The 23,540-nt window shown below is 36.7% G+C and overlaps 2 protein-coding genes and 1 long non-coding RNA gene across 6 annotated transcripts; 2 read left to right on the top strand and 1 right to left on the bottom strand.

Annotated features, from left to right (window-relative positions):
* The first annotated feature begins 1 nt into the window (after nt 1).
* Nucleotides 2-5,408, top strand: LOC112790272 (uncharacterized). Its single transcript, XM_025832601.3, has 9 exons — nt 2-476; nt 866-1,039; nt 1,308-1,704; nt 1,829-2,100; nt 2,186-2,254; nt 2,749-2,805; nt 3,747-3,799; nt 3,899-3,974; nt 4,100-5,408. Exons 1-9 carry the CDS (start codon nt 436-438, stop codon nt 5,037-5,039), a joined length of 2,079 nt encoding a protein of 692 aa, XP_025688386.1. The 5' UTR covers nt 2-435; the 3' UTR covers nt 5,040-5,408.
* Nucleotides 5,409-5,574: 166 nt separating this feature from the next.
* Nucleotides 5,575-9,247, top strand: LOC140183775 (uncharacterized). 2 transcript variants are annotated; one of them, XR_011879777.1, is made up of 4 exons: nt 5,602-5,942; nt 6,340-6,466; nt 6,922-8,278; nt 8,737-9,247. It is a non-coding gene; the product is annotated as an uncharacterized lncRNA (long non-coding RNA). The 2 variants fall into 2 exon arrangements; XR_011879776.1 differs by lacking the exon at nt 6,340-6,466 and having other exon boundaries at nt 5,575-5,942.
* Nucleotides 9,248-17,454: 8,207 nt separating this feature from the next.
* LOC112790270 (3-hydroxyisobutyryl-CoA hydrolase-like protein 3, mitochondrial) lies at nt 17,455-21,833 on the bottom strand. Of its 3 annotated transcripts, none has more exons than XM_025832595.3 (10): nt 21,206-21,833; nt 20,828-20,929; nt 20,579-20,643; nt 19,314-19,448; nt 19,120-19,216; nt 18,878-19,007; nt 18,508-18,686; nt 18,231-18,358; nt 18,039-18,140; nt 17,455-17,917 (listed from the first exon to the last, which is right to left on the bottom strand). In XM_025832595.3, exons 1-10 carry the CDS (start codon nt 21,441-21,443, stop codon nt 17,816-17,818), a joined length of 1,278 nt encoding a protein of 425 aa, XP_025688380.1. In that variant the 5' UTR covers nt 21,444-21,833; the 3' UTR covers nt 17,455-17,815. The 3 variants fall into 3 exon arrangements, with proteins under 3 accessions (XP_025688380.1, XP_025688381.1, XP_025688382.1); XM_025832596.3 differs by lacking the exon at nt 20,579-20,643 and adding an exon at nt 20,295-20,347 and having other exon boundaries at nt 21,206-21,829; XM_025832597.3 differs by lacking the exon at nt 20,579-20,643 and having other exon boundaries at nt 21,206-21,712.
* Nucleotides 21,834-23,540: the final 1,707 nt, after the last annotated feature.

Below are 23,540 nucleotides of genomic sequence, written 5' to 3'. Positions count from 1 at the left end.
CCTGACCGTCGATCGCAGCAGGAGTCAGTTCCAAAGGGCCAGTTGAGGACACACCTGCCCAAAATATAACAGGCGTTACCATGGATCTGACAGCATCCAATGAGGTCCGTCCACGTGGAATCAGAGGCAGTGCCCACCGCCGACTTAGCCTCTCTCGAAAGCAAGAGAATTTTCCCTCGTAAGCCAAGAGTGTAATGAAATGAATTGAATCGAATCGAATCCTCCTCCCTTGTCGCTATCCTTCGTTGCATTACCCGTCGGGGCAAGGCCAGCATAAAAAAAAAAAAAAGAAAGGGAGAAAAAGGAGGAAAAGAAAAGGAAGATAGGTTGATCAAACTCCAAGGTTTGGGTGCTTATTTGAATTTTGCTTTTGGAATTACATTCCCCAATCTCAACAAGTGCGTCGCCCAAAGAATAATAGAAATTCCATTGAGGATGCAACGTGTTGTTGACAATGCTCTTGCTGTTACTAAAGAGTAAGCAATCGCTTTTTTTCTTTGCTGCTAGGTTCTCTTTCTAACCCCTTTCTTATGTTGTTTGTTTGCTAAAAACATTGAAGTGTACATAAAATCTGAAATGAAATGCAGCTCAATTGAATTATGTGTTATTTTATGGGAGGGTTCTTGCATGTCACATTGCTATAAATAAACACGGTTTAAGCTTGTGACCTTGAAAGGTTTGTTTTGCAACCCTTGGCCTTCCCTTATTGTTGATCTTGTTGGGTTGGAACGATGGAGTCATTATTATACTTATTTGTTATATACAGTAATATTGTTACACTGCTTTCTTTTATTTTGTCTGGACTTGTGAATTGTGTGCATACACGGCAGAGTATGAAGAATGGCATTTGAATCTTTTCCTGCAGGTCAGTGAAGACATTCACCTATGAGTGGGTGAACAATATTGTGAGGGTAATCAATGAAGTATCAGCTCTATTGTTGGCATTACTACCGGGAAAGGCTAATATGCTTGAAGGTGTTCAAGGTTGGGAGCTAAGACCAACCTTTCGTGGACCACGATTTCCACGATGGATGGAAAAGTAGGTTTTATTTTTCACTGTAGTATTATATAGTAGTGACTAGTGAATTTCTATGTGATTTTCCATAATCTCTTTATTAAATGACATATGTATATTGCCTTCTTCAGTTTTTGTATATTTATATGCACTTTTTCAATCTATGGCATTCGGGATGCATGGCTTTCTTTGCAATTATAACTCAATAAACACAGTAGTCTGGCATCGTTAATGCTATATGTTGTTCTTGACATTGGTTTTCTTATCCTTTCCTTTGTTTTGTTTATTTTAGTGGTGTGTCCTCATTCAACCAGTTCATTCATGAACTTTCTGTGGATTCTGATGTTTCAAGCGTGGAATATTCATCTGGAGAAGAAGATAGTGATGGATATGAGTCTCCTGAATCTCCCTTATCTCAAAGTTCCAGAGCTTCTAGAGTTAGTGCTACCAATCATGGTAGACATCCGATGCATTGGATGCAGCATATCTGGCTTTGGATTGTGGTGTCTGTAAAATTTTTGCTGGGAGCTCCATTTCATCTAGTTAAGTTAGCTTATTCTGGGGTGTCAAAAGCACTTTCTACCTCCACAAATCAAGACCTTTCACAAGTACCTTCACATAAAAGAGTGCAAAGCCATAAGGACCAAATTATCCACCGAACTACTGATAGGAGACGTGGACTCATCGAGGTTGTGCAACAGTTTCTATCCATATCCATTTGGGTTCTATTTGTTGATTATTTATTTGCTTTTTTCATATGAATTAATGTGCAAGAAAAGTTGAGTTTCTGATTATTATTATTTTGTCAATCAGGATCTTCATGTAGGCATTGAGATATCCATAGAAGCTGTGTTTGACTTCGTTCACAAGGCAGTACATCTCCTTCTTTCTCCATCAGAAATGTATGAGAAATTAACCAAGTTGTTTTCATCTTGTAAAAATGATAATGATAGTGGTGAAGATACCTCCATCTCTACAACTACACTTGGAGATATTGACCCAACACCTACAGAGGGAAATGCCAGTTCTCGTCAGCCACTGAACACTGATGGCAGGACATGTCAGGATGTCATAACAGAGTTTGGGTAAAGGCTATATTGTGTTTCCATTGCTGCCCTTCTTAAATATGAAAATCCTTCTCATCCCATTCATAATCCTTCTGTGTGACAGGTATCCTTATGAAGCTATTCATCTTGTCACTGCAGATGGATATGTACTTCTTTTAGAAAGAATACCTAGGTAACTGGACCTTAAAAACTTAACCATCTACCCTATTTAATGTTTCTTACCTTGATCTTCCATAGTTAAACTTAAATGCAACATAACATATAGTCTGTTCATCGTGTAGTACTACAGGAATGCAGAAATCAGACATGATATCAATTGACATAATGTTGATCTCTCAACAATTCTAATGTTGTCAGGAATCAATTACATCTGATGTTAATAATGAAATTATTGTGTTTGGCATGTGCCCTTTTCTGGTGTACATCTTTCTTTTCAAACACATTTGTGGCTCATTTCTAACATAAGCATATAGCATTTATGGTATCAAAATTTGGAAACATAAAGCATTGAGGTGAAGGATCTTAGGAGGCTGTAATTTAGTGTTATTCTTCCAAAATCTAGATATATTGACAAATTGATTACAAAAATGGACAATATGGAAGCTGTGTTGTTTTTTTGACTTGTTTCATTGTGTAGTATTTGATGCCTAGAATTTGACTTAACAGGCGAGATGCAAGAAAAGCTGTTTATCTTCAGCATGGGATTTTGGATTCGTCAATGGGGTGGGTGATATTTTTGTCTCTATGTTGCTTTTTTCTAATTTAATTCTATGATTAAATTTACTTTTTGTGAAATGAGTAAATGCTCGAATTGGTCCCTCAAAATTCACACGAGGGTCAAATTGGTCTCCTAAATTTCCGTTCAATCAAATGGCATGAAGGAAAAAAAGTGGTCTAAGGACTAACATGATGCATGTTAGTTAATTTGGGGGCCCAATTTGACTTATGTCTGAAATTTGAGAGACTGATTTGAGCATTTACTCTTTGTGAAATGTAAAAAATTGTATGGCATGTTGTTGCTTGAAAATTTTGCATGTGTGGTTGCTTGTGTGTTTAATATTCAACTTAATTGTCTTTCTGAAGTGGTTTTCTGTTGTATCTTGAGCGCCATTGAGGGCAGCAGGTTTCATACTCTTCTTAGTTAGTTGGATAGAATACATATAAGTGGAATTGGGATCTACTGTATTTATATAGGTTTAGAAAGCTTTGTGCTAGAAGTAAGCACTTGTTGGATCAGATGAAAGCTCCTGATTCTTTTCTCCTAGCTACTGAGGTCATCAATACAAGCCTTAACATCATCTAAGCTAATACTCAATGCGGCCCTGTCTGTGTGTTTTGACTGTGTCAAGTTGTGTAAGGATTGACAAGCTTCACTGTTTTACTTTTATGTTCCTCCTTACACCTTCATTTATATCTCACTTTTTTTTTAAAAAAAAAAAAGCCTTTTATTATTTAGTTGCTTGATGGCAGAATAGTCCTGTTTTGGCCATGATGTTAGGACCCAAATTTCTGTTATTTATAAGATTGTTGTTCAAGTGCTTGGATGCCAGAATACTCCTGTTCTGGCCATGATTTTAGGACCTTAGTTACAATATCTTTTCAATAATTTATCTTTTGGCCCCAAAAATTTGGGGTATTCTAATAAGTTAGACTTTTTGTTTCAGCTGGGTATCTAATGGTGTTGTTGGCTCTCCAGCTTTTGCAGCTTATGATAAAGGTTTGTTATGTTTGTCCTGATAATTTGGGCTCTTAAAGAACATATCTGGTTTTAGAATTACTAGAGATATAAATTCTTTTAAAATAAATAACATTTCAGGTTATGATGTATTTCTGGGAAATTTCCGCGGTTTGGTTTCTAGGGAGCATCGCAACAAGAACATCTCCTCACGTCAGTAAGTTCTCAAGCAAATCCTTAACTTAAATTGTTATTAATGCCTGATACAATCTAGCTTCATAATATATTGATTATGCCATTACTCAATTGACAATATTGTACTCAAATTGATATACTGCACAGGTATTGGCAATACTCCATCAACGAGCATGGAACTCAGGATATTCCTGCTATGATTGAAAAAATCCATGAAGTAAAAACTGCAGAATTGAAGCTTAGTAAACCCGATATTGAGGAGGAAGCTAATGATGATCAAGCTTACAAGCTTTGTGCAGTTTGCCATAGTTTGGGAGGAGCTGCCATTTTGATGTATGTTGTTACATGTAGGTTAGCACAGAAGCCCCATAGACTTTCAAGATTGGTTTTGTTATCACCTGCCGGTTTTCATCATGAGTCTAACCTGATATTTAAAGTGGTAGAGAATGTGGTTTTGATGGTTCCTAGTTTGTCTCGTATCTTCCCAGCCTTCTATATACCGACCAGATTTTTTCGCATGCTCTTCAACAAGTTAGCTCGAGACCTGCAAAACTTACCTGCCGTTGGAGGACTGGTTCAAACTTTAATGGGTTATGTTGTTGATGGGGACAGCTCAAATTGGGTTGGAGTTCTAGGACTACCACACTACAACATGAATGACATGCCAGGAATATCTTTCAATGTTGCTATACATCTTGCACAGATAAAGCGTACAAAAAGGTTTAGAATGTTTGATTATGGGAGTGCAGATGCTAATATGGAGGTGTATGGTTCACCTGAGCCATTGGACTTGGGTGAACACTACGGCCTCATCGACATTCCTGTTGATTTGGTTGCTGGGCAAAAAGACCACATTATACGACCTTCAATGATTAAGAGACACTATAAATTGATGAAGGATGCCGGGGTGAATGTGTCATATATTGAGTTTGAATATGCTCATTTGGACTTCACCTTCTCCCACCATGAGGAACTTTTGTCATACGTTATGTCACGTTTGCTGCTGTCGGAGCCAAATCCGAAACATCAAGTAAACAAAAAAGCGTTAAGGTTAAGGAGGAAACAACAGCTTTCACCTAGTGGGTAGAATATGTTAAATTCTACTCGCACTCATCTCTTCCTGAAGTACCTGATGCGGCTATGCACGTGTGATACAGAGTTGCTCTATGATCTCCTCCTTCAATGTTATCCTTTTGTGGTTTAGATTTTTTTTTTTATAGACCTTGTAAAAACGTGCGAGTCTAGATTGTAAAATAGTGTTTTACCATCTGATTACTGCAAAGGCCTCACAGAAAGTATATATGTGTCTTTCCGCCGATAAAATGTATACTGTTCTTGTATGTTGGTATCACTATAGGCTTGTGAAAAGGTGTCACTTGTATATATGTGTATTTTCCCCTCAAAATTTCTTAGGTACACATAGAATGAGATTTGAGTATAAGATTTTTATACATAATTTCAAATTCTTTATTATTAGACTATTAAGATATAATATTGGTTTAATTATTTTGTACGTTTATTTCATCAAATTTTTATTTAAATCCTTACCGTTTAAATGCTTGTAATTTAATTTGTTATTTCTAATATTATCTTTAAAAACTGGCAATAATTCAAAAAACGGTGGACTTTAAACCCCTACTAGAGAAACACTGGTGGTGGTGGGTAGTAAAAAACGGTTAGTTGAAAACGACGTTAAAAACATAAAAACAAGAGAGTAAATTGCAAACCATTGAACTAAACAGTGAGAAACCCTAGCCTCTAATCCTCCGTTCTGCGTCTCTTCTTCTCTGTTCTTTTCGCCGCCGGTTCTGCTCTCCCAGTCACCGCCGGTTCTGCTCTCTCCCAGTCGCCTCCTGTCTTGTTCTGCTGCTGTGTCTTCGTGGTTTTCTGTAGTTTTGCTGCGCTGTCTTGCACTAGTTCTTGCCTCCGCTGTCTTTGTCCGCTTTTGGTTCGCTGGGTGCGCTCTTGGTAGATCTCCGGAGGTGCGACTGTGAGTTCCGCATTTCTGCTTCCTCCTCTTCTGTTGTTTTCTTTCTTTTTCTTCGCTTCTTCTCCCCTCCTTTTGTTTCTTTTTTGCTGTTTTGTTTTTATTTTTTCTGCAGTTATGCGATTTTTAATTCTGCGGTTCTGACCATATTCCAGTAAATTTTATTGTCTAATTACTTTAGCTTTTTTATTTATATTGATGTTCAAAGCAATGTTGTTGATGTGAATATTAGTGTTATTGTTGCTAGCACGCTGTTGCCACTACAACCTTAGGAAATGATGTTATTGTTGTTCTTGTTGGTACGATAATTAGTGTTCAATCCTGTTAAATCCATTGAAACACTGATCAATCGATTGGGCCAGTAAACCTCTGACTCTAGTGTGACCGATCCACTGTACAGTCCGATTTTAAAAACAATGAGGGCCGCTGCTTCTCAGAGATGGGGCTACTTTCGAATCATTGCTGGTACAATCATAGGAGGCGTCATCGGATTCTATTTTATGCACCGCATGGAAAATAATTATAAGGTTGCCACTCTGGGTTAATTTTTTTATATATTGAAAAAATTTGGGTGTAATACTTAATCATTGGATTATATTGAAAAAATTTGGGTGTAATACTTAATCATTGGATTTTATGGTGTTTTTCGAAATTGTGGGAACAGTACAATACGCCCCCCTTGTATTGACAATACGCCCCCCTTGTATTGTCTAATACAAGGGGGGCGTATTGTCAATACAAGGGGGGCGTATTGTACTGTTCCCACAATTTCGAAAAACACCATAAAATCCAATGATTAAGTATTACACCAAGATTATACCAATACGTAAGAAAAAAAATCGCCACTCTGTTCTTTCCTTCATTAACTTCTTGGTTTTGGAAGCTGTACTCATTGTTAATTTAGGTTCAGTAACATAATTTGAAGTCCTTTAGTTTCCTTTTTACTCTTAGAAATTTGTAAATTTATAATATGTGATTGCAGGAGAAGATGAATGAAAGATTGAGAAATTATGAAGCTGAATTGAAGAGGAAGAAGCAGGAGAGATTGGATGAGTTTGACGAATCATCATAGTCTTCAACTCATTGGGCTGTCTGCAACGTTTCCCTATGATTTACTCATCGTGGAAGTTGTTTCTCAGCTTGATCAAAGTGCATAAACAATGGGCAATGGCTTTACATCATTGAATTCGGTGCTTCAATAAACCTAAGCTTGTAGGGTTTTATAGATACCTTCAAAGTTGAGTTATGAAAACGTTTTGCTTCTTTGAAACAACATCCACTAGACCAATCAACCGGAGCTTTATTCTGAAATGAGTGTGATCTTTCAGTACGCTTCGAACTGAATGGTGATCACTACCTTATTGATACATTTATTAATATAAAAATGATATCTAGTTTGTTGCATAAATAAACCTAACTTTTGGGTGAAATTAGAAAGCCCCTTTGATAACTATAATTCCTAAAAATTCAACGTTGCATGACTCACCTAATTTCAAAGGTTATAAAGTATACCCGAAGAAAAAGTAAAAATATATTTTCCTTGAGAAAATGACAAATTAATATCTGACTTTTTGGTTTGCAGATATTTATATCCCAAAGAATTTACAAATATATTTAAATTTCTTATCTCTTCTAAATTTGGACACGTCAATCTTTGGATCTAATTTGTTTCATTTTGAAAATTTTTTCACGTGTGTATTTGTATTAACCAAGTTATTACAACAGATTAACGTCTGATTTTTTCGTTGGATTATTCAAGTGAACATGAAGGATTAATATGTCTATATTTTAAAAAAATTAAGAATTTAAATGTATTTTCAAATCTTTGAGGACTCCGTATATCACAAGGTAAATAATTTATTTGTACTTTTTTCATTTTCTTTTTTATAAGCATGACCTTGGGTTTTATTTTAAATAAATAAAATAAATATTTTATTTACCAATATAGGTAATTTGGGATGTTTTTATGAATTTACATTCTGTGTAAACGAGATAAGACACGTCACGAAGTCCACGTATCCTGTTTGCACACGTGTTACGACAGGTAACATATATTGTTTATAGTATAAACGATCGTTTATAGTATAAACTAGATATGCACAATCTTATTTCGTTTACACTGTAAACGAGATAAGATTAAAACATGCCTATATAAGTAACTCGTTTAGAGAGTCTCAATTGCCACTTTTCTTTCCCCTTAACCTTCATTTCTCTTTTTGTCGGATGTTTTCTTGATATTTTTGAGATATTCGGATGTTATGGCGAGCACAGATGCACGAAACGATGATATCAACCACTTGAATGCGACTTGGCACATTGTGGGAACAATCGACTTCCAGGTTAGTGTTGTTTTTATTTTTCAAATAAGTAAGCTTATGATTATAGTTAGGGTACTTTTATAAATTTAATGTTGTTATATATGAGTAAAATAGATTATGTTTTGGTAACATAAAATAGGTTAATTGGCATGTTATTAACATTTGTTAGGTATGTAATGTATTGTTAGTAAAAGTTAATTAATTTAATTTAATTTAATTTAATTTATTAATTGTTTATTACGTTTTCTTATTTTTTGAATTCGAATTTTATGTTTTTAATTTTAATGTTGAATATACTAGAGAACTTGTTTTACTAGATATTTGTTGCAATGATATTTGATAAATTTTTTATGTTTAATTTTTAAATTAATTATTCTAAAATATGAAATAATTATTTATCATTATTTTTATCCTTTTATTTCGAAATAAAAATCTTATCGAAATAGCTTTGTTATTGAAATGTTTTTATCTTTTAGCAGAGGTCACGCCTACTACTCCCTAGACGAGTGAGCCACACTCTTACACCACCAGATATCATTCTCCCTTATTTAAGGAAGGCTGACTTTGACGACATGGTGCAGCTCAAGAATTTTGTCTTTGACAACTCCCTAATTACTGCATTCGTGAAGCGTTGACGTCTGGAGACCAACATTTTCCACCTGCCTTGGGGTGAGTGTAGGACGTTGCGTACCATCTTGGGTTACACACTCACGGAGAGCCAGTGAGTGGGTGCTTACGTGATTTTCACATATAGTACCAACATCCGACTTGGAAGTGGGTAGAGGAGTTCTTTGGTACCAGGAATAGTGACTCTACAACTGATAGACTGGACTGTATAAGGGGTAGGATGATATTACAAATGAAGTTGCTATCCAATTGTCGATGATATTGAGACATGGTAGGGATAAACAAGTGTGCACACCTCTAAATTTATGTATCTCTCAAACAAAATAAAAAATATATGGTAGGCATTTATAACCAAAATAATCATGATATATAAGAATATATTACCACAATTAAACTTGACCTCACCAATATCTGAAATTCTGTCATAGGGTGACACGGAGACTCCAATGACATCCTACTACCTTTTGCATGCAATGCACATGGTACTTTAATCGATCCGACTCCACGAATCGATACTCAGCACTTCTAAAGAGGTTGTAATTCTTCACACCTTGCAATACTACCTATCTACTTTTGAATCCGTGGCCAATCCTAAATTCCACATCACCGTCTATATTGTAATCATCTCCACCTATATTGAAAAATGAAGTTTTCTCGTACACCGTGTCCAAATTCAATGTATGATAGTGACTACAGCTGATAAGGTCGGAATTGGTTGTGGGGTAGGTAGAAGATACTGAACTGGTGCTTCCACCGGAGTCTCCGATACAAACTCCCCCTCATCATCCTCAAAAGAACCATTACTGTTAATATCGGTAACATACTCCTCATCGGACTCCTCACCGTCCACGTCCATGTCTACCGCTGGACTAGCACAGTGCAACGGTGGTGGTGCAAGAGATGGATCATCGTAGACAATATTCAAATGACCAGATCCATCATTACCAACATCACCAACTCTCGCAGAAAAGCTCCATCACTTGTTCTGCCATGATTCTCCCGTTGATGTCAAACATAAAGTGCACATGCTCATCGACATGGAGTCAAAATAGACAAAACCGAGAATTTTTATTTTTCATCGGTGCTAACAACCTATACCAAACTCTTCCAACCTCATTTGTTCCGCTAGCACTGATGTTTCTCAATAATAGACTCTTTAGTTCAGATAAACAATTTACTCTCTGAGTATGCAACAGAATAGGATTATCACACTCAAATATCATCCATGTCACTGTTTCTCATATGACAATTGGGCTACACACTTACAATTACATATCCACTACTACTAGATACTTTTTCTTTAGTCTTGGAATAAAAACGGAGGAGAAGAAGAAGTTAAATATTTGTGGAGAACACAGATGGTTGCAGATTCTTTTATAGCTACTCGAAATTTATCGTACTATATCTTGTTTATAGTAAAAACGTCATAACTTTTTGTTTATCTCATTTATAGTATAAACAAAATAAGTGAGTGTATATCTCATTTACATTGTAAACGAGATAAATGTTCATCATTATCTCCCACATATCACATTTACAAACGTGATACGTAGACTTCATGACGTGTCTTATCTCGTTTCTAATGCAAATCAATAAAAATGCTCCAAATTATCTATATTAATAAATAAAATATTTATTTTAAGAAAATCCTTATGGCCTCATAATTTACATCACTCGTAACTTAAACATCAATTTTTTTTATCCAAACCTAAAAAAGGATTTGCTGTACGATTAAAATTGAAAAGATATAACCAAGTTTAATCGTGTATAATTTATTAATTTATACTTGCTATATTTTTAAACTATTTTTAGCTTTTAATGGTATCTTTTAATTTAGTAGGTCAAAGATTAATTCGTCATAAATCGAAATTCTATTAAATATTTGTCTTTAGCCAATGAATTACTATATACATAAGACTGAATTCGAACACACAATTAGCTTAATCACTAGACGAACTTAATCACAGGGCAAACTGCATGGTTGAAGAGCTTGCCTACTCTTTGGACGAACTACAAGTAATATCCAAATTCCCATCAGAACTCCGCAGTTAAGCGTGCTTGGGTGAGAGTAGTACTAGGATGGGTGACCTCCTGGGAAGTCCTCGTGTTGCACCTCTTTTTTAACTCCGCCTATGTTACACTTGCGGTACATAGCCGGTCCCAAGCCCGGATAAAGGAGGAGGGTTGTGTTAGGTCTTCGGCAACCAACGTAAAAATATAGCCGAACCCCCCATGACATGAATCAAAGACATTATTGCGCTAAAGCTAGGTCGTTACCCGGAAGTAACGCGCCGTATGGCTCGAGTACGGTGTCAAAGCAAGAGCCGCTGCATCGGTGCCCGGATGTAGTGTTAAAGGAGCAAGGGTTCTCGCGTTTTCGTGAACGGACGAGGGTAAATAAGCTAGTTCACAAAGGAAAAGGTAAAGGTCGAAGCGACAAAAGGTTGAGATTTGAGACATGGAACATAGGCACTCTAACAGGAAAGTCCATGGAGGTGGTGGATACCATGACAAGGAGGAAGATTAACATTATGTGCCTACAAGAAACGAAATGGGTTGGTGCAAAGGCTAGGGAGTTGGATTCTTCTGGTTTCAAACTTTGGTATACAGGAAAGGTGAAGAATAGGAATGGAGTTGGAATAATTGTGGATAAGCAGTGGAAGAAGGACGTAGTTGATGTCAAGAGGGTGGGAGATCGGATCATCTCTATCAAACTTGTGGTGGAGGGAGGTGCTTTTCATGTGATTAGCGCCTATGCACCGCAAGTGGGTTCGGACGAACAACACAAGATAAGGTTTTGGGAGGATCTAGAGAGTTTAGTTCAAGGCATATCTTTGGGAGATAAGATTTTCTTAGGAGGAGATTTAAATGGCCATGTTGGGAGAGAAGTGACTGGATATGGGAGTATTCACGGAGGCCATGGTTTCGGGGTGATCAATGCCGAGGGTAAAACTATTTTGAACTTTTCCTCAACTTTTGATCTTCTCATCGCAAATACATGTTTTAAAAAGAGAGACGAACATCTTATAACCTATAAGAGTGGCATGACAAGCTCTCAAATCGACTTCTTCTTGTTGAGGAGAGTCGACCGGAAATTTTGCATTAACTGTAAAATTATCCCGGGAGAGAGTTTGACAACACAACATAGGGTGCTCGTCATGGATTTTCGCGTTGAGCAAAAGTTGAGGAAAAGACATCATACGAAGAACCCAAGGACGAGGTGGTGACGGATGAAAGGTGAGGAACAAAGAAGCTTCCTAAGACGGGTAGGAGAAGAGGCAAGGTGGGATGGGAATGGAAGCGCGGAAGAGATGTGGAGGGAGATGGCAGAAGTTATTAGAAGAACAGCAAAAGAAAGTTTTGGTGAATCTAAAGGAATAGGACCAAGAGACAAGGAGTCCTGGTGGTGGAATGCGAGTATACAAGAAAAGATAAAGATAAAAAGAGAATGCTTTAAAGAGTGGTCTTTATGCCGCAATGCAGATAACTGGGAAAAATATAAGGCGGCTAAGAAAGAGACAAAAGTGGCTGTAAGTGAAGCAAGAACAAGAGCATATGAGGGTCTCTACCAGTCTTTGGACACGAAAGAAGGAGAAAAAGGTATATATAGAATTGCAAAGAGCCGGGAAAGAAGAACGAGAGATTTGGATCAGGTTAAGTGCATAAAGGATAAGGATGGAGAGGTGTTGGCTCAAGAGGAGAAGATTAATGAAAGGTGGAAGAGCTACTTCTACGAGTTATTTAATGAGGGACAGAAGACTTTCCGAGCCTTGGTCGATTATGCACAAGGGAAGAAGATCAAAACTTTGACTACTATCGAAGGATTCGAGACTTCGAGGTAAAAGAGGCTCTAAAGCAGATGAAAAATGGCACGGCAGTAGGACCTGATAATATCCCGATTGAGGTTTGGAAGGGTCTTGGAGGAAAAGGCATCAACTAGTTAACCAAGCTTTTTAATGAGATTTTAAGGTCAAAGAAGATGCCTGATGAGTGGAGAAAGAGCACCTTGGTACCTATTTACAAGAATAAGGGGGATATACAAAGTTGCGGAAATTATAGAGGGATTAAGCTTATGAGTCATACTATGAAGTTATGGGAAAAGGGTGATAGAACGGAGGTTGAGAAAAGAGACACAAGTAACAGAGAACCAATTTGGATTTATGCCAGGCAGATCTACCACTGAAGCGATATACCTATTAAGAAGGATGATGGAGAGGTATCGTAGTAATAAAAGGGATCTACACATGGTGTTTATTGATTTGGAAAAAGCGTATGATAGGGTACCAAGGGAGGTCTTATGGAAGGTTTTAGAAAAGAGGAGAGTAAGGATCGCATATATTCGGGCAATTAAAGACATGTATGATGGGGTCACAACTAGTGTGAAGACTCAAGGTGGTGTGACAGAGGAATTCCCTATTGGTATAGGATTACACCAGGGATCATCCTTAAGTCCATACCTTTTCACATTAGTCTTGGAAGTACTCACAGAGCACATCCAAGAGCCTGTGCCATGGTGCATGCTTTTTGCCGATGATATCGTCCTTATGGGAGAGTCAAGGGAAGACCTAAATAAGAAGTTGGAGTTATGGAGAGAAGCTCTAGAAGTGTATGGTCTGTGCATAAGCCGTAGCAAGACGGAATATATGGAATGTAAGTTCAGTCTGAGAAGGGAAAACTCCAATATAGAGGTGAAAATTGGAGAGAACACCTTACGAAAAGTTAAAAGTTTTAAGTATCTTGGGTGCATCATACAGGATAATGGAGAGATTGAACATGATGTAAATCATAGGATCCAAGCAGGTTGGTCAAAATGGCGGAGTGCATCTGGTTTTATATGCGACAAAAAAGTGCCTTTAAAACTTAAAGGTAAATTCTATCGCACCGCTATAAGACCGGCTATGCAGTATGGTACGGAGTGTTGGGCGGCTAAAGGAGAGCACGAACATAAGCTGAGTGTGGCAGAGATGAAGATGTTGAGATGGATGAGTGGTCACACGCGATTGGATAAAATAAGGAATGAAGATATAAGGGAGAGAGTTGGAGTAGCACCCATTGTGGAAAAGATGGTTGAATCGCGTCTCAGGTGGTTTGGACATGTGAGAAGAAGACCGATAGAACATCCAGTCAGGAGGGTGGATGAGATGGAAGATGGACAAAGGGCGAAAGGCAGAGGAAGACCTAAGAAGACCATCCATGAGGTGGTCAAACGAGATCTACATGTAAACGGTCTCTCTGTAGACATGATACATGACAGAGCACAATGGCGTCGTTTGATTCATGTAGCCGACCCCACTTAGTGGGACAAGGCTTTGTTGTTGTTGTTGTTGTTGTATAAAAGACATGGATAAAAGAAGGGTTTGTGTTAGGTTTTCGACAGCCAAAATAAAAATTTAATTGAATCATCATAACATGGATCAACGTTATTGATCTAAAACTAGGTCGTTACCCGTAAGCAACATGCTACATGGCTCACGTACAGTATCAAATGAGTAAGAGTCACTGCATCAATGTCCGGGTATAGTGTTAAATGAGCAATGATCATCGCGTTTCCATGAACGGATGAGGGTAAATAAGCTTGTTCATAAAGAAAATGTAAAGATAAAGGTCAAAGCGACAGAAGTTTAAGATTTGGGACATGGGACATAGGCACTCTAACAAGAAAATTCATGGAAGTGGTAGATACCATGACAAGGAGGAAGATTAACATCACATGTCTACAAGAAACAAAATGGGTTGGCACAAAGGCTAGGAAGTTGGATATCTCTGAGTTCAAACTTTGGTATACAGAAAATGTGAAGAATAGGAATGTGGTAGGTATGATCGTGGATAAACAGTGGAAGAAGAACGTAGTGGATGTCAAAAGGGTGGGTGATCGAATCATCTCTATCAAACTTATGGTGAAAGGAGGTACTTTTCATGTGATTAGCGCCTATGCACCATAAGGGGTTCAGACGAGCAACACAAGATAAAATTTTAGGAGGATCTAGAGAGTTTGGTCCAAGACATACCTTCGAGGGATAAGATTTTCTTAAGAGGATATTCAAATGGCCATCTTGGAAGAGAAGTGACTGGGTATGGAAGTATTCACGGAGGCCATGATTTTGGGATAGTCAATACCGAAAGTAAAACTATTTTGGATTTTTTCTCAACTTTTGACCTTCTCATCACAAATACATGTTTTAAAAAGAGAGACGAATATTTTATAACCTATAGGAGTGGCATGACAAGCTCTCAAATCGACTTCTTTTTGTTGAGGAGAATCGACTGAAAATTTTGTATTAATTGTAAAATTATTCTAGGCGAGAGTTTAACAACACAACATAGGAAAGGTGGAAATTGAGAAAAAAATGTGAAAATTGAGAAAAAGATATCATACGAAGAACCCAAGGACGGGGTAGTGGCAGATGAAAGGTGGAACTAAGAAGCTTTCTAAGATAGGTAAGAGAAGAGGCAAAGTGGAAAGGGGATGGAAGCGTAGAGAAGATGTGGAAGGAGATGGCAGAAGTTATTAGAAGAATAGCAAAAGTATATTTCTAGAGGGATAGGACCAAGAGACAAGTAGTTCTAGTGGTGGAATGTGAGTGTACAAGAAAAGATAAAGACAAAAAGAGAGTACTTTAAAGAGTGGTATTTGTACCGCAATGCAGATAATTGAGAAAAATATAAGGCAACTAAAAAAGAGACAAAAGTAGCAGTAAGTGAAGTAAGAACAATAGCATATGAAGGTCTTTACCAATCTTTAGGTACGAAAGAATGAGAAAAAGGTATATATAGAATCGCAAAGAGTCGTGAAAGAAGAACGAAAGATTTGGATAAGGTTAAGTACATAAAGGATAAAGAAGGTGAAGTTTTGGCTCAAGATGAGAAGATCATGAAAGGTGAAAGAACTATTTCTACGAGTTATTTAATGAAGGACAGAAGACTCTTCCGAGCCTTGGTCGGGTATGCACGAGGGAAGAAGATCAAAACTTCGACTACTATCGAAGGATTTGAGACTTCGAGGTAAAAGAAGCTCTAAAGCGGATGAAAAATGGCAGGGCAGTAGGACACGATAATATTCTCATTGAAATTTGGAAGGGTCATAGAGAGAAAGGCATCAGTTAGTTAACCAAGCTTTTTAATGAGATTTTAATGTCAAAGAAGATGTCGGATGAGTGGAGAAAGAGCATCCTAGTGCCTATCTACAAGAATAAAGGAATATACAGAGTTGCGAAAACTATAGAGGGATCAAACTCATGAGCCATACTATAAAGTTATGGGAAATGGTGATAGAACGGAGGTTGAGACAAGAGACACAAGTAACAGAGAACCAATTTGATTTTATACCAAGTAGATCCACCATTGGGAGAGGTATCGTAGTAATAATAGGGTGTAAAGGGAGGTCTTATAAAAAGGTTTTGGAAAGGAAGAGAGTAAGGATCGCATATATTCGTGTAATTAAAGACATGTATGATGGAGCTACAACTAGTGTGAAAACTTAAGGTAGTGTGACAAAGGAATTTTCTATTGGTATAAGATTACACCAGGGATCATTCTTAAGTCTATACCTTTTCACATTAGTCTTGAAAGTACTCACAGAGCATATCCAAGAGCCTGTGCCATGGTGCATGCTTTTTGCCCATGATATCGTCTTTATGAGAGAATCAAGGGAAGACCTAAATAAGAAGTTGGAATTATGGAGAGAAGCTCTAGAAGTGTATGGTCTGCGCATAAGCCACAGCAAGACAGAATATATGGAATGTAAGTTCGGCCACCGAAGGAAAAACCCTAATACAGAGGTGAAGATTAGAGAAAACATCCTACAAAAAGTTAAAAGTTTTAAGTATCTTAGATGCATCATACAGAATAATGGAGAGATTGAAAAGGATGTAAATCATATGACTCAAATAGGTTGGTCAAAATGACGAAATGCGTCTGGTTTATGTGACAAAAAAGTGCCATTAAAACTTAAAGGTAAATTCTATCGCACTGCTACCAAAAGGGAGCACGAACATAAGTTAAGTGTGGTAGAGATGAAGATGTTGAGATGAATGAATGACCATACGCAATTAGATAGAATAAGGAACGAAGATATAAAAGAGAGAGTTGGAGTACCTATTGTAAAAAAGATGGTAAAATCACGTCTCAAATCACGTCTCAAGTGGTTTGGACATGTGAGAAGAAGACCGACAGAGCACACAATTAGGAGGGTAAATGAGATGAAAGATGGACAATGGATAACAGATAGAGAAAGATCTAAAAAACCATATTTAAGGTGGTAAAACGCGATCTATATGTAAACATTCTCTCTATAAACATGATACATTATAAAACTCAATAGCGATATTTGATCCATATAGCCGACCCCACCTAGTGGGACAAAACTTTGTTATTGTTGTATAAAAGATAAAAATCTATCGACATTTGCTTAGGCATATTACTGATTCTAACCACTAGACCAACTCCGGTTCTATATTCTGAAACCATTGTCACTGGTTACATGATCAAGATGATCCTATCGCACAAGGGCACAACGGGCAAAAGAGGAAGGAGTGTATTAATCATTTCGAAAAGTAAATGACTATATTACATTTCTGTGAAGCTAAAGCTCTTTATTCAAAAGACTGGCCAATACAAAGACGTGTTCACGCAACTATTCCACGTAGAATCTGGGGACAATTCTTCGATGTGGAAGAAAGTACGAGATAAAGAAAAAAAATGGCTTGATTTCTTCTATGCGGTTCCATGATAACTAGAAGCAACATCGTCCATCGGTTTCCAACATCATGTGCTATATTAATAATATCATCACAGTGAAAACAGTACATGCAACACATAGGACCCGCACCTCGACCCAGAGCCAATGATAACACCACCCGTTTATTTGATGCAGTGTCTACAAGTCTGTAATGCATAATTATGAGAAGACGAAACTACACTCACTTTCTAAAATTACACACTCAATTCCTCAACCTCGGGCCCTAATGGTTTAAAGACGGCTTCCACTTCACTGGCATCAACTTCCTCTAACCTTGATGGTTTCCACCTGGGATTCTGCAAAAGAATAGTATATATAGTTATATACTAAGTATTGACTGAATCGCAAGAATTAATGCTAAATAAATCAACAGTTTGTCAACAAGACTAAAACGTAAAGATATGAGAAAAAGAAAACCTGATCCTTGTCCACCAATACTGCTCTGACACCTTCTGCAAAATCATGTCGCAATGAAGACCTTAAAGCAATTCGGTACTCAGTTTTCATTACTCCACTAAGCTGAATTTCAGAAATGCAGACCAAAAAATTAAGGGCTTGGAAACATTAAAACCACCTAAAAACCAAAAGAGAAATGAATTAAATGCATACCGTGGATAACTCACTGTCGTTTTTCCCTAGTGCAGAAGCTACTGCAGAGAAGTGCTTTTGGGTCAAGACAAGGGAGAAAGGAGCACCTTTCCCAAGGCCTTGGAGAGCTTCATTAGCCCACTCGACAACTGGCAAGATATAAAAAAAAAAGAATATTTCAGATATATGGATGGCAAAGTTTTCAGTTTCAAACATTATTCAGTGAACACATGATAAATTGTATCTTGACATTTTAAGAATAGTGTTTCATTAGCAAACAATAGGAGAATAAGCATACCATTTGAGTCAGTACTTGACTGGTGTTTACTTAGCTCTTCAATTGTCTCGGTAACTGATTTATCTCCTCCAAATGCAGATGTTATCTGAGGTAAAAGCAATTTCAGTGGTGCCTCACTCTCAGGGTTGGACTCGTATCTTGCTAAAAGTACTTTGATGTCCTGATGTGCATCCTGGGAACTATATCACCAACGGGTTTTGTGTAAGATCATTATTTTATTTATGCAATCGTTACAATTATATAACCAAAGGGCAGTAGACATGATAGACCATTTAGCATACAAGGAGACTAAAATGTATGGTGCACCAAAGGAATTAAAAGGGTGATGATTTTAAAGAAAAGTCTCAAGTGATGGTTCACGTTAACATACAAGTTGTTTGCCAAAAGGGCCTCCTTGAATGAACCTAACTTTCCAGATGGCACATAATGTGTTCCAAGGCCAACATATATTGCATCAGAAGGAGCAGAGATCCTCTTTCCAGTCAATCCAAGATAAGCACCTGCAATTAGTAATATATATAAATCAAGTAAATAATGTGACACAGAGATTCACATAAATCTAGTAAACAAACATTTTTACTATGAAATTTTTAATTTGAAATAGTAACATACCAACAGATCCTTCCCCTGGGCTTTGAGCAGCTATGTAAGCAAAACCCACATCAGGAAACAAGCCAATTCCATTTTCTGGCATTGCAAGTACAGTTCTCTGAATAGGTGTATTTAACAAGTCAAAAACATCTCAAATTGCAATCCATGAGTTTTATGCTATATCTCTAAATGAGGCCATTATAATAAGCATATACCTCTGTAATGATACGGTAGCGTCCATGACCAGACAAACCAATTCCAAAGCCCATTGTTATTCCATCCATAAGGCTAATATATGGCTTCTTATACTCAGCAATTTTGCATATCAAAGAATACTCAGCCAAGAAGACCTAAAATGTAGAACACAATATCACATTACTTTCTCGTAGCTATCAACAAGTCATGCAAAAATGCAAGATGTAGCATATCATATAATTCAACATAATGTTGACAGCAAATCAAAAGTTACACAATATAATCCACATAAAAAAAAATTAAAAAATAAAAAAGTTGACCAAAGTCAACCCAACTGCATTAATGGTTGCTTCCAGAAGGCACACAGCCACACATTATAAAAGCCTAAAGGAAAGTCAAAGTGAAGGTAAAAAAAAAAAAAAAAAAAAAAAATTGTGTGAAAATCCGGACTAGTCCAGACCAGTAATATCTGGTGCATTCCAAACAGACTGGGCATTAGTAGGACAACAACTAGAAGCCCCTTATGACCAAGGCCAAGCCAACCCTAATTTAGGATAAGTCTCACATATTTGGGTATGGTGATTCCTCATGGTCATATTCATCAGAAACAGAAAAAAAGTGAGGGTGAAAAAAGATTGAAAAGTGGCTAATTCAGCAGCTTCTTCAACCGCCTAGCCAGAGTTCCATATAGTGTATGTATTCTTTTGTATTTAGTTGGGCATAAAACTTTGTCCATAACTGTATGTCACTCATTAAACTGTAATATTGAGCATTCTAAAGGCATCAGTGCTAGGACTACAGCCAAGTTTGTCATGAATAGCATAGTCTACCAAATAAGTAGCCTTGGCATACTTTATAACATAGTATAAGCAAAGATATTACCGGTCTATGAGTACCCAAAAGTTAAAATATTATATAGGAAAGGTATTCAGTTCGTATTATTGGCATGGCTTTATACATTGTAAGAATCTGATGGTATACATTATAATATACAACTAGACCTCAATAATATCTGACAGATGCTTTTTAAATGTTATCTGCTTCACATCACCACCTGCAGATAAACTATCTCAGTTGCCAAGAAAGCAGTCATTGAGAATCGATAAACAAACTGTTATTTGACAAAAACAGGAAATGGAAACAATAGTATAGCATCAGAAGACGGCATGATGTTGATGTAACATGGAAGTAAACAATATATCCAATGAAGCACATCACAACAGCAGCCATATAAATATGCATTAATATACTAGACTTGAAGGTGAAGCAAATAACGTAATAAGACCTTCTGCACTAAAGGAGTGTTTTTGTCCTTTTGTATTTCAGCAACAACCCCTTTAATATCCATACCTGCATTGACCACCAATGGTGACTCTCAAAACCTTACCTACCACTCAAAACCAAGTAACCTCAAATCTTAAATACAATAGTATCTGCAAAAGAAGCTAATTTTTAACATATTGCAGAATGCCAGAAACATGCTTCAGCAAAATCATTTGCACGACAATGAAGGAATCATGAGTTAGAATCATACCAGCACAAAAGGCACGAGGCGAGCTGCTATCGACCAAGACACATTTAACCCTCGGGTCCGATTCCCATTCATCCAGATAACTCTTATACTTCACATCCATTTCTGCATCATCCCAACTCAATATCAAGAGCAGAAAAACAATTACCCTACTTAATTCAAAACTGTGATAAATTAGGGGGTAAAAGAAAAATGGGATCAAGAGCCCAATTTTTCCCCTTGCCTACAAATTTCAGCACAACATCCCGAATTTTTCATTCTCCGGGTTTCCAGAGCCTAGTGAGATAATCAGTAAGTTGAAGCTCCAAAATGATCGAGTGACGGTTCAGAAGCGAATCCATATACGAAAAGAATAAAGAGTACGAAGAAGAAGAAAGAAACCTAGGTTCATGGCGTTGAGAGCTTTGGGACGATCGAGGGTGATGACAGCGACGCCGTTAGGGTGAACGGTGCCGTTGACGAATTGGTCAGCCATGGCAGAGAATCGACGGAGAGAGAAGAACGATGGTTTCTGTTTTGTTGAGAGAAAGATTGGGAGCGAAGAAGCAGCAGAAGAAGCAAAGAAACGAAGAGATTGAGCTGCTCCAACACCAGCAAGAGGATGCAACCTTATTAGCATGCTTTTACTGTGTCTCTCTTTTTCTACCAAAATTGCTTCTGTGCCTTCCCCCCTTCCTGCTTTCTTCCTACGCTCTCTCCATCACATTTTTTTTTTTCCATTTCCCCTTATGACTTTTTAGCCCTCCATTTTACCTTTCCCTTACAACGAATCTTCCTTGTTTTAATGTTTTCACTCTTCAGAATTTCAGTATTCTCCTTCACAGGGTTATACTGGTCACTCCACTGCTCAAGTCAGTTAGACTTTCCAGCCCCTTTCGTGTTAACTCTATAGGAAAATTTCCTCAACTAAATTAAATAAAATAATTTATTTTCAAAACAAAATTATTGAATATTATTTTTTTTCCTGGGAACGAATTGAACATGATTTATCAAATAACAATTTTTTTCCGGGGCTAAATTGGATGGGTTCATTTCTATTTATGGGTAACATTGGGCCACCCCGATTTTTCGGTGAATGACGACTAATTTGATGCAAACTGGAGCTCTCAACCCCGAGTTTGGGCCTCAATTAGGGCCCACTAACCTAATTTTTGACACAGTTTGACCCTACAAAAGTACAAATATCCCTTATTCATTATTATTATTAAGGTTTAATTATTCTGTTAGATTTCTATAATTTTATTAAATTTTCAGTTAGGTCTTTATACATTTTTATTTTTGATTGAGTCTCTATACCATATTAGATTTTGTAGTTAAGTCCCTACTGTGACAAAAACAATAGAATTAATAGAATATTCCGTTAAACAAACCGAATATGCCTAATACTTTACTGAATATTTTATATAGTTTAATAGAATATTCCGTTAATTTTAACATTTTTGTCACGATAAGGACTTATTTACAAAATTCGATATAATATAGGGACCTAATTGAAAAGAAAAAAAATATAAGGACCTAATTAAAAATTCGATGAAATTATACGGATCGATAGAGTAATTAAATCTTATATTAATGCTTCAATGAATCTTTTAGGCTATGCTTGCTTTTAGAAACAGGACACAGAGATATGGACAATGAATATTTAAAGAGCATTTGGAAGCATAGACATACACACTAGACACATTATCTCCGGAACAGTTTTCTTTATTTTTGTGGCTACTCTTTTATGAAGAAGGATAATGATAGACACAAAATTTGAGAAGGTTGACACGAATTTTTTTATGAAATTTTTTTCCTTTTTGTCCGTAGATATTTTTTGTTATTTTACTATTATTCCTTCTTATTTTCTCTATTTTAAGCTTCTATGCATCGTGGTTCTCATAAAGGTACTCTTTTCTCCCTGCCCTATCAATTCTCTGCGTTCTTCTTTTTCTCTTTTTTCACACATACTCGCTTCTTTTGCGTAATTTCAATTACTTACTTGGCTTAATATTTCCTTCCTTCTTATTGTTCATTCTCTTCTCTATAACATGCTGCAGGTTTATTCAGTAGAAGTTTAATTCACTTTTCTACTTAGTTTGTTTATTCTTAATTTATTATTTCAATACTATTTTTACCTTACTGGTTCATAGACCAATTCTTCTTGTAATCTCTTGTACTCCTTACATATTCTCATTTTTTATTAAATTAGTTTATACTTGATGCAAAAAATTTGGGATCACATGGCTATTTAGTTGTTAAGTATAATATTTTAGTTTTATTCATATCTATCCAAACATAGGGCTTGTTTGGCGCCATTCTTGAAAAAAGATCTTTTTCTTAATGATTTTTTTAAATATCTTTTACAAAAGTAAAAGTGATTTTATATTTAGATATCTCATGCATAATTGTAAAAATCGAATCGGACCGACCGATTTAACTGGAAAACTAATAAACCGGATTATTAACTGGTTCAATTTGTTTTTTGGACCGTTTAAAGATAAAACCAGCGTGAATCCGTTAGAGTCTGTTATTTTAGAAAAATCCAACATGGTAACAGTTTAAAGATAAAATCGGCGTGAACCAGTTAGAGTCTGTTATTTTAGAAAAATCCAACATGGCTCGAATATGGGACCTTTTGTTAACTGTCTCCTAATTACCACTCTGCTACTTTGTTTTCTAATATTATATATGATAAAGGCTAATTATATAGTGAAATCTTGAATTAAATAATTTT

Source organism: Arachis hypogaea, chromosome 3 (assembly GCF_003086295.3).
Source record: "Arachis hypogaea cultivar Tifrunner chromosome 3, arahy.Tifrunner.gnm2.J5K5, whole genome shotgun sequence".
Taxonomy (NCBI): domain Eukaryota; kingdom Viridiplantae; phylum Streptophyta; class Magnoliopsida; order Fabales; family Fabaceae; genus Arachis; species Arachis hypogaea.
The sequence above is the reverse complement of the archived record's forward strand: the minus strand, read 5'-3'. Positions and strand labels throughout refer to the sequence as shown.